Source organism: Dipodomys merriami, unplaced genomic scaffold, assembly GCF_024711535.1.
Source record: "Dipodomys merriami isolate MVZ:Mamm:240054 unplaced genomic scaffold, mDipMer1.0.p SCAF_106, whole genome shotgun sequence".
NCBI classification, from domain to species: Eukaryota; Metazoa; Chordata; class Mammalia; order Rodentia; family Heteromyidae; genus Dipodomys; species Dipodomys merriami.
Window position 1 is genome coordinate 1,383,406 of NW_027202338.1, and position 10,934 is coordinate 1,394,339.

General features: G+C 52.6%; 1 protein-coding gene across 1 annotated transcript; it reads right to left on the bottom strand.

Annotated features, from left to right (window-relative positions):
* Window positions 1-532: 532 nt before the first annotated feature.
* Window positions 533-10,487, bottom strand: LOC138812910 (cytochrome P450 2A5-like). The gene is made up of 9 exons (XM_070001172.1): window positions 10,290-10,487; window positions 9,591-9,753; window positions 8,886-9,035; window positions 6,934-7,094; window positions 5,731-5,907; window positions 4,582-4,723; window positions 3,302-3,489; window positions 1,720-1,861; window positions 533-972 (listed from the first exon to the last, which is right to left on the bottom strand). The coding sequence occupies exons 1-9, from the start codon at window positions 10,467-10,469 to the stop codon at window positions 791-793; spliced, it is 1,485 nt and encodes a 494-aa protein (XP_069857273.1). The 5' UTR covers window positions 10,470-10,487; the 3' UTR covers window positions 533-790.
* Between the last annotated feature and the right edge of the window lie 447 nt (window positions 10,488-10,934).

Here is a 10,934-nt window from a genome sequence, read left to right on the forward strand (position 1 = left end):
TGGGGTTTAAGCTTAAAGCCTGGGTGCTTGTTTGTCCTTCAGCTTTCTCTCTCAAGTCTAACACTCTACCACTTGAGCCATGCCTCCACTACCAGTTTTTTGCTGACTCATTGGAGATAAGCTTCTCATGGAATTTTCCTGCCCCGGCTGGTGTTGAACTGGGATCTCAGATCTTAGCCTTCTGATGAGTGACAGCATTCAGCAACCACTTCAACTTTCTTCTTCTTTCTCAAAGTGAGAACTCTACCACTTTGAGCCACAACACCACTTCTGGTGTTCTGATGGTTCATTGGAGATAAGTGTCTCATGGACTTTTCCTCCCTGGGCTGGCTTCTAACTCTGATCCTCACATCTCAGCCTCTTGAGTAGATAGGATGACAGGCATGAATAGCAGCACTCAGCAACCACTTCAACTTCCTAAACATGAGCATGCTGCTCATCTGCAAAAGATGCACAAGCCCTGTTTCCGTTGCACAGGTGGTGTGTGCAGACATCATCAGACCCCAGATATGAATTTGACAAACAACCTTCCTTCAATAAATAAGATCTGGTTTATTTTTTATTACTCTTTGTGACCTAAAAATTCCCTTTCTGGCATCTCAACTTGGAAGTGGCCATCTTCTTCAGCAAGGTCAGCAATCTAGCCTGTTTCCTCTTCCCATCTGGTCCCCTCCCTTCCCCCCTCATTTTGGCCCTCCCCACTCTGAGTGGCCTAAGTCTCTGCCTTTCCCTGGGTCCCCCTATCCCCCATCCTCATCTCTTCCAACACCCCCTTGCAATCCCCTGGGGCTCAGCGAGGCTGGAAGCTTAAAGTATAGGTGGGTGGGATGGTGCCAAAGCCCACACATTTGGGGGACACGTCGATGTCTTGGGGAGCCTGCGTGGGCTTGAAGCGGAAGTTCTGCATGATGGTGGTGAGAAAGAGAAAGAGCTCCATTTTAGCCAGGCCTTCTCCTAGGCAGTACCGCTTTCCTGCAGAGGAGAGGAGAGAGGGCAGGGGTGAAGCCAACCCTCTCTCTGAGATGTCACCCCCAAACCCCAAATCCCCAGCTGAGTTCTCTAATAGGCGTAGGGAGGGGTGTAAAATTCTTGCCCGGGAGACTTTCCATGAAGGCTCTCATCCTCTCTGAGCCTCCGTTTCCCTAGTCATTGAGGGGGCTGGGCACTGTCCTTTAGCTTTTCCCATTGAGGTTGGTTATAGCACTTGAGCCACAGCTCCACTTACAATATAATTTTGGTCAGTCATGGAGCTTGAACTCAGGGCCTGGGTGCTGTCCTGAGCTGTTCCTCTGGAGGCTAGTGCTCTACCATTTTAAGCTATAGCACCACTTTCAGTTTTCTGGTAGTTCGTTGGAGCTAAGAGTCTCAAGGACTTTCTTGCCTGGGCTGGCTTTGAACCACAATCCTCAGCTTTCAGCCCCTTAAGTAGCTAGAATGGACAGCTAGTGTGAGCCATGGACAACCTGGCTAACTGTTTGTTCTTGATTTTCCTCATCTCTGAATGAATGAGATCTGATAACCCTTTTTGCTTTCCTGGACCCCCATACAGGATATTTGAGGATGATGGGGGATTGCATGTAATTGATCGCAGAGTAGATCCAAGAGGAACTTCCAAGCTGAGGAAAGGCATTAATGAGGCTGTAGCTCAGAGGGGGCTGGCCTATGCAGCTGTCCCCTTTGCTGAGAGTTGTGGCCTAGTGGCCAACGCTGGTCACTCACCGATGGAAAAGGGAACAAAAGCATCACTCTTCTTAAACTGTCCTTTGTCATCCAGGAAGTGGTGAGGGTTGAAATCCTGGGGGTTGGAGAAGAACTTGGGGTCTCTCAGCACAGAGCCCAGCATGGGGAACACTTCTGTACCCTGAAAAGAAGAGGAGCAGGGAGAGTGAGATATGCAGATGGGAAAATGAATGTGCTGAAACTCCCCTTGGACAATGGTAGGAGGGGCCAGGAAGTGGAACTGTGGGAGTGGAGGGTGGAAGGAAGAGCTTCAGGGGACATGAAGTTAAGGTCCCTGAGGGTGTGTAGAAGCTCCCGTTCAATGACATCAGCTGGTTGATGGACACAGGTTTGAGTCTCTGATGCCAAAGATTGGGAGATCTGCAGCTCCCATTTCTCCAGGCAGGTGATTGCAGGGGGGGGGGGCAGGAGACTTGGCAGTTAGATGTGCCAGGGCCATGAGATATGGAATCCTTGAGAAGGATGGATCACAAACTGGAGATTCCTGTTCTTAAGCAAGAGGTCTGGGTAAAGAAGATTGAACTGCCCCGCCCTCCGTGTGTGTGTTTGTATGTGTGTGTGTGTGTGTGTGTGTGTGTGTGTGTGTGCGCGTGTGTGCGTGTGTGTGTGTGTGTGTGTGTGTGTGCCAGTCCTAGGGCTTGAAATCAGGGCCTGGGCAATGTCCCTGCCCTGTTTTTTGCTTTGAGCCCACAGCTCCACTTTCAGCATTTTTGGTGGTTAATTCCAAATAAGAGTCTCCTGGACTTTCCTGTCTGGCCTGGCTTCAAACCTTGATCCTTAGATCTCAGCCTCCTGAATAGTTAGGATGACAAGGTCTGAGTCACAAGAGCCTGGATTTCCCTCTCTTTCCCATCCCCCCCCCTCTAATTGTGAGTTTTGAACTCAGGGCCTGGGTGCTGTCCCTGGACCTCTTTGTGCTCAAAGCAAGTGCTCTACCACGTGAGCCACAATGCTACTTCCAGGTTTGGGGGAGTTTATTGGAGATAAGTGTCTCATGGGGATTTTTGTGCCAGACCACCTTGGAACTGTGATCCTCAGATCTCAGCCTCCTTAGCAATTAGGATTACAGGTGTGAGCCACCAGCACCTGGCGTCAACTCTTGATTTAAGAAGGCCAGGCTTGGATCTCTTGAGCAGGGGAAGTTGGGGGTAAGGTGGGGTTGCAGGGAGCTAGGATACAGAAGTCTCTCAGTAGGAAAGAAGGGACAGGGTGGGTGAGGGAGTCTTTGATTAAGATGGGAAGCCAGAGCCGGGCGCTGGTGGCTCACTCCTGTAATCCTAGCTACTCAGGAGGCTGAGATCTGAGGATCGCGGTTCAAAGCCAGCCCGGGCAGGAGAGACCGTGAGACTCCTATCTCCAATAAACCACCAGAAAACCGGAAGTGGCGCTGTAGCTCAAGTGGTAGAGTGCTCGCCTTGAGCTGAAGAGCTGAGGGACAGTGCTCAGGCCCAGAGTTCAAGCCCCATGACCGACAAAAAAAAAAAAAAAAAGATGGGAAGCCAGGGAGTCCTGCCTGTTAGGGATTTGGGGTGCCAGGATCCCAGGGGCGGGCAAGTGGCACCTTGGGCAGGAAGAATTCCCGGAACTTGGTGTCCTTGGTGACCCTGCGGGCCAGCCCCATGGGGATCATATCTCCAAATCTCTGGATCTCATGAATCACGGCCTCTGTGTAGGGCATCTTCAGTCGATCCTCAAACTTGGGCTGCCGGTTTTTGCCAATGACCCGATCAATCTCTTCATGGACTTTGGCTGGGATTGGGGAGAGAAAGGGAAATATGTTTAGATATCTGAAAGCTTCAAGGCAGGGATGAGAGTCAAAAAAAAAAAAAAAAAAAAAAAAGAAGAAGAAAAGAAAAGATCCAGGCACTGGTCGTCCACACCTGCTATCCGAGTTACTCAGCAGGCTGTGATCTAAGGATCAGGGTCCAAGCCAGCCTGGCAAGAAAGTTCATGAGACTCTTATCTCCAATAAGCCACCAGAAAACCAGAAGTGGTGCTGTGGCTCAAAGTGGTAGAGCACTAGCCTTGAGGGAAAAAACTCAGGGACAATGCCCAGGTCCTGAGCTTAAGCCCAATAACCCACAAAAATGGAAAGAAAGGAAGAAAGGAAGGGAGGAAGGAAGGAAGGAAGGAAGGAAAGAAGGAAAGAAGGGAACGAAAGAAGGGAGGGAGGGAGGGAGGGAAGGAGAGAAAAGAAGAGAAGAGAAAAGAAAAGAAACGAAAAGGAAAGAAAACTGGATGAAGGACTTGAAACAATGGATGACAGGCAAACAGCTCCCCATTCATTCACAGTGGGTGTTGGCCATTAGCTCACTATTCTGTCAGTATTAAAGGAGCAGGCTTAGGGGTGTGGCTTGGAGAAGGAGTCCTTTGGGGTTTAGATCAGCAATTTATCAATCCATTCAGTTAGCATCATTTTTCTGTTGGTGGGGGTGGGGAGCTTGAATTTGGGGCCTGGACACTGTCCATGAGCTATTTTTACTCAAGGCTTAGTGTTCTACCATCTTGAGCTACAACTCCACTTTTGGTTTTGTGGTAGTTCACTGGAGATAAGAGTCTCAAGGAGTTTCCTGCCCAGATGGTCTTTGAACCATGATCTTCCCATCTCTGCCTCCAGAGTAGCTAGGATGACAGGTCTGAGCCACCCATGTGCAGTGTTTTCATAGCTAAGACTTTAATAGCTAAATCTACAGGCTGGCTCTCCTGTCTTGATTATAGCCAAACCCATGTGAGGGTCTGGGTTCTTGGGAGAAATCAGAACATTGCAGCTGACCTAGGGGAGCTTTTAGGGCCTGGGCCTCCACCCCCCACTTCTCTATCCCTACCCCTACCCAGCCTTACCTTCCACATTTGGATATTTCATGAGCAGCAGGAAGCCATAACGCAAGGTGGTGCTGACGGTCTCTGTGCCCGCAAAGAAGAGGTTCAGTGTGGTGAGCACCAGATTCTTCATGAAGAATTCTGTATTGGGGTTCTTCTTCTCCTGCAGGAAGAGAGGCCTTCAAGTTCACCCCTCTTCCCATGCTTTAGCAGGATCTTCTGGAAGGTTCCCTTAGAGTCTACCTCTGTGAGGTCCAGGTGGAAAATGAATCTGCCAGGCTCTGTCCAGTTTGCAGAATTTTGCCCAGGATTCTGACTCTGCCCAAAATATACCTCTCACCTTTGCCTGGTGAACCTCCGAGGTTTTTTTTTTCTTTATAAAAGCTGAGACTGGGACTCAACATTGGTACCTGATGTTTTCGCTTATTGGCTGGTGATCTACCAACTGAGCCAGGCCTAAAGCACTAGCCTCAGAGACAGACCAAGAGTAAGCTAGATGGCACAGCTTCCATGCTATGGGAGCTCAGGCAGGTCATCAACACTCTCTGTGCTGCGATTCCTCATTGTGATCCTAATATAACTTCATTCAACATCTACAATGGGCCAGGCACCGATGGCTCACGCCTATAATCCCAGCTACTCAGGAGGTTGAGATCTGAGGATTTGCTGTTCAACACCAGAGTAGGCAGGAAAGTCTATGCAACTCTTACCTCCAACTAACTAGCAACCAAGCAAGCAAACAAACCAAAAACAACAACTGAAAGCGGCACTGTGGCCCACGTGTAGAGTGCTAGCCTTGAGCAAAAGAACTCAGGAGCAGTACCCAGGCCCTAAGTTCAAGCCCCAGGACTGACTCATACACAAACACACAAAACACACACACACACACACACACACACACACACACACACACACACACACACACGACTCTGAGCCCCACAACCAACCCCCCAAAAATGCTTAGCATAGATAATGCAGTAGACTTGGTTGGGATTATCTTCTCTGTGGATGAGGGCTCTGTAGATGAACACCCATGTTCATTACAATCAACCTTGAGGATAATTTATATAATTTGCATAGCCCTCTGCTCTCCACCCCAGCCCAATCTGAGTCCCCTCTGCCTGGCATTGAACTTCCCTCCCTCCCTCCATTCCCACCTCCGGCACACACCTCCTGCATGCGGATGAGAAAGGAGTCAATGAAGTCTCGTGGGGAGTTGGGGTCCAGGGTGCGCTGGTTCTGTTCCACCTTCTTGATTACGAAGTCCTCCAGCCCCTTCAGCTCCTTACGAGCCTGTTGCTGTGGTCCCGGCAGATGCTTCATGATGGAGGAAAACATCTCAAAGAGCTGTGGTGGGGGAGAGGGGTGGAGAGAGAAAGCAGAGAAAAGACAGACATTCACCAGGTGGTGTAGCGCATACTGGGAATCCCAGCCTCTCTGGAAATAGAGTCCAGAAAGGCCTCATTTGAGGCAACTCTGCCTCACAAAGATGAGTGAATAAATAAAATAAGGACTAAGAGACATAGTTCAAATTATAGAATACTTGCCTAATATGCACTAGCCTGGGTTCAATCTCCAGTGGAACCAAAGGCAAAATCACATCCCTACCCAAGTGTCACTGCCCTCCCCCAGCCATGGGGTCCCCATCTGCCATCCTCCTGCCTCCAAGGCCTCCTCAAAAACAGCCTCCGCTTTTGTACATCTGAACAGTTATGTCAGGACCTAGAGCAAGTGTCTAATATGCAGGTCTCTGAGGACTCCTGGACATTTCCACCATGGCCTGAAAACAGAGCCTGCTGGTAAAAGTGTGGGCACCACCACCCACTCGACTCCTGGGCTGTGAGGTGGCACCAAACCAACTGAATGGTCTCTGACAGATGCACACTGCCCAGTCCTGGGCTCGTGACTGTGTGGCCACTGCCCGCATGCTCTACCTCTTGAGCCACAGCTCCACTTTATAGCTTTTTGCTGGTTAATTAGACATAAGAATCTCACAGCTGTTCCTGCCCAGGATGAGATCCTTAGATCTCAGCCTCCTGAATAGCTGGAAATCCAGGCTTGGGTCACAGGCCTTCAAGTTTGTTTTGTCAACTGTAGGGCTTGAACTCAGGGCCTGGCACAGTCCCCGAGCTCTTTTGCTCAAGGCTAGCACTCTACCCATTTTGAGCCATAGTTCTACTTCTGATTTTCTGGTGGTTAATTGGGGATAAGAGCCTCAGAGACCTTGCTGCCAGGGATGGCTTTAAACTGCCATCCTCAGATCTCAACCTCCTGAGCAGCTAGGATGACAGGAGTGAGCCCTGGCTATTCTCAAGTTATTTTTCTGACCTGGGTTTTGCTCATAGAGTCGGGGCAGGGCGTGGCGTGGGTTACCTGCCCAGTGGAGGTGGCTGTGAACTGGAAGCTGCCCGTCATCATTCGCAGGAGAGACAGGAACTCCTTGTCCTCATAGTCGAAGCGGTCCCCAAAGACAATGGAGCTGATGACATTGGAGACCGTTCTGCTCAGGTAGAAGGTGGGATCTATGAAGGTACCTGCAGGGTGGAGAGTGAGGGGTTTATGCAGGTACCTGCAAGAGGGAAGGGATAAAGAATGGGGGAGTTTGCAGGGGTGGAGGGGGTTTGCTGGCAGGGGTGATGGGTGGGAGTATATGAAGATAACTGCTGGAGTGGAGGGTCTATGGAAGGCCTGCAGAGATGGGGGTGTGGGTCTATAGAGGGGCCTGCAGAGATGGGGGTGTGGGTCTATGGAGGGCCTGTAGGGTCGCAGGGTGGAGGGTCTATGGAAGAGCCTACAAGGGTGGAGAATTGGGGTCCACAAAGGTGGAGGGTGGAGGTCTGCAGGAGTGGATGGTGGGGTCTGCAGGGTGGATGATGGGGTTTGCAATGTGGATGGTGGTGGTCTGCAGGGGTGGAGTGTGAGGGTCTACAAGAGTGGAGGATGAGGGTCTGCAGGGGTAGATGGTGGGGGTCTGCAGTGGTGGAAAGTAAGGATCCGCAGGGTGGAGGGTGAGGGTCTGCAGGGGTGGAGGGTGAGAGTCTGCAGGGGTGGAGGGTAAGGGTCTGCAGGAGGAGGTTGGGGTCTGCAGGGGTGGAGGGGGAGGGTCTGCAAGAGTAGAGGATGAAGGTCTACAGGGCTGGTGGGTGAGGAGCTGCAGGAATGGAGCATAAGGGTCTACAGGGGTGGATGGTGGGGGTGTGCAGGGGTGGAAGATGTGGGTCTGCAGGGGTGAAGGGTGTGGGGCTGCAGAGCTGGAGGGTTTGAGTCTGCAGGGATGGAGGGTGGAGGTCTGCAGGAGTGGATGGTGGAGGTCTGCAGGGTGGATGATGGGGTCTGCAGTGTGGATGGTGGTGGTCTGCAGGGGTGGAATGTGAGTGTGTACAAGAGTGGAGAATGAGGGTCTGCAGGGGTAGATGGTGGGGGTCTGCAAGGGTGGAGGGTGAGGATCTGCAGGGTGGAGGGTTTGGGTCTGCAGGGGTTGAGGGTGAGGAGTCTGTAGGGGTAGATGGTGTGGGTCTGCAGGGGTGGAGGATGGGGGTCTGCAGTGGTGGAAAGTAAGGATCCGCAGGTGTGGAGGGTAGGGGTCTGCAGGAGGAGGTTGGGGTCTGCAGGGGTGATGGGTGAGGAGCTGCAGGAGTGGAGAATAAGGGTCTACAGGGGTGCATGGTGGGGGTGTGCAGGGGTGGAAGATGTGGGTCTGCAGGGGTGAAGGGTGTGGGGCTGCAGAGCTGGAGAGTTTGGGTCTGCAGGGATGGAGGGTGAGGGGTGTGCAGGGGTAGAGGGTCTGGATCTGAAAAGGTAGAGGGTGAGGATCTTTAGGGGAGAAGGGAGAGGTGTATACAGGGGTGGGGTGAGTGGTCTGGTGAGGGATCTGCAGGGGTGGAGGGTGTGGGTCTGCAGGGGTGGAGGGTGTGGGTCTGCAGGGGTGGAGGATGAGGGGTCTGGTGAGGAGTCTGCAGGAGTGGAGGGTGTGGGTCTGCAGGGGTGGAGGGTGGGGAATCTGCAGGGGTGAACGGTGAGGGCTCTGGTGAGGGGTCTGCAGGAGTGGGGGGTGTGGGTCTGCAGGGGTGGAGGATGAGGGGTCTGCAGGGGTAGAGGGTGAGGGCTCTGGTGAGGGGTCTGCAGGAGTGGAGGGTAGGGCTCTGCAGGTGTGGAAAGCAGGGGATGCTGGGGAACCCAGGAAATATCTGTCTTCCTGGAAAACAACCAAACGGAGTGCCCTGATGCCAGTCTGACCATTTGGGAAAGATTTTGGGGGGTGGCTGAACCCCAGGGCCTCCCTCCTCCCCTCCCCCTCCTCCCCACCCACCCCGTCCAGCAGCTACCATGTGTGTCCTGCAGTGCCTGGATGAGGAAGCCTGCCTCCTCCTGGATGCGCTCCTCGATGCCTCTCTTGCCCAGTCCAAAGTCCCGCAGCGTGGTGATGGAGAAGCGCCTCAGCTGCTTGGCCCGCTCCCCATTGCTGAAGACCATACCTGGCCAAGAGAAGGGGTCAGGCTGATGGTCATGCTGGGAAGGAGGGTGGGATCAGACCAGGGTGACCTGCAGAATATGGAATGGACCTGCAGAGTACCCTTGGAGACACTGGGGCAGCAGGGAGGCCAGGATGCCAGATTCTGCAGAGAGCAAGAGAGGAAGGAAACCCTATAGGTAAAAGAGAGAATACTAAGGAGAGAGGAAAGAAAGCCTCAGACTCGGCGCCAACGATCTGCAGATCATCAGAAAGAGACAGAGAAGGGAGACAGGCACAGAGAAGGGGAGGCAGCCCCCACACTGCCCCATCAGGCACAGAGGCAGCCAATGGAGGGAGTGGGAAAGGAGGGAGGAGGAGAGAGGGGAGAGGCAGCAAGAGGGGAGGTGACTTGAAGTGAAAAACAGTGAATGGTTTTTGTCCACAGAGAACGGGAAGGCGAGGTGGGAAGACGCCGGGAGGACATGAGGCATGGCAGACACTTGAAGGATCCAGAGGAGAAAGGCTGGGGAAACGGAGGCCACACATCCCTTTACATGATGACATGCACCCCGCTCACCATAGCCTTGGAAGAGCCAGTCACAGGTGGCCTGCTCCCCGCGCCCGCTGAACTCTTCGGCCTGGTCCACCAGCGCCTCCTTCACGGCCTCCTGACCGCACAGCACCACGACCCGCCGAGGGCCCAGGTAAACCGTGAACACTGGACCGAAGCGATCACTCAACTGGGGGAAGGGCAGATGGGAATAATTTAAGGAGCCGGGTACCAAGGTGCATTGGTTTTGATTCCCCTGAAACTCTGGCCAAGTCAACAGACTGAATATTCCCACACATGGTCTTTTCCTACTCAGAAAATAAAACACACATTTATTTTTATTTTTTGGTGCCCATCGTGGGACTCGAACTCAGGGTCTGGGTGTTGTCCCTGAGTTCTTTTGCTCAAGCCTAGCGCTCTGCCACTTGGAGCCACAGCCCCACTTCTGGTTTTCCAGTGGTTCTTGGGAGATGAGAGTCTCATGGACTTTCTTGCCCAGGTTGGTTTTGAACCACAATCTTCAGATGTCTCCTGAGTAGCTAAATGGCAGGCATAAGCCACAGTGCCAAGATAGAAATTGGCTTCTAAATTCTAAATTCCCTCCACCTCCAAGAAAAAAATTCCCCATTTAAGACTGTGGCTTGTCCAGTCCGTGGCCAGTGCCCAGTGAATCTGGGCAGTTCCCTCCCACCACCCCATCCCACCCATCTCCCATCCCCAACGCACCTTCATGAGAGAGTTGTACATCTGCTCCGTGTTGAGCTGCAGATAGTTTCCAATGAAGGGCAATGGTGTGGGGCCTGGAGGCAGCTTTCCTGAGAGCTGCCTCTGCCGCCAGACAGACATCAACACCATGACAGTCAGACAGGTGAGCACAGCCACCAGCAGCATGCCTGAGGCCAGCATGGTGGCGGCCAGGGTGCCAGTCAGACGCTGGTGGCTGAGCAGCTGTTCTGGCTGCCTTTATACTCTGTGGGATGGAAGGCTGGACTTTGGCCTTGATTGCATAACTGTCTCCTTTTCCTTGTACAAGACCTCCTTCCCCCCTTCTCCCTGACCATACATTGCAACTAGTTTGAGATGTAGCCAGTGAGTTGGGGAGGGGAAGACCTCAGAGATTCACCGGGCACAGGCCAGGCTGGTGGCATTTGACCAGAAAATATCCCAAGACTGTGGATCTGTTACCCTCAAAGCTAGGGTAGAGTTCCTGGAGCTTTAGATAGAAAGTCTCTCAGACCAAGGACTCTGAAAGTATGGGTAGATTTTTTTTTTGTCAGTCCTGGGGCTTGAACTCAGGACCTAGGCACAGTCCCTGAGCTTCTTTTGCTCAAGGCTAGCACTCTACCGCTTGAGCCACAGTGCCAATTCTGG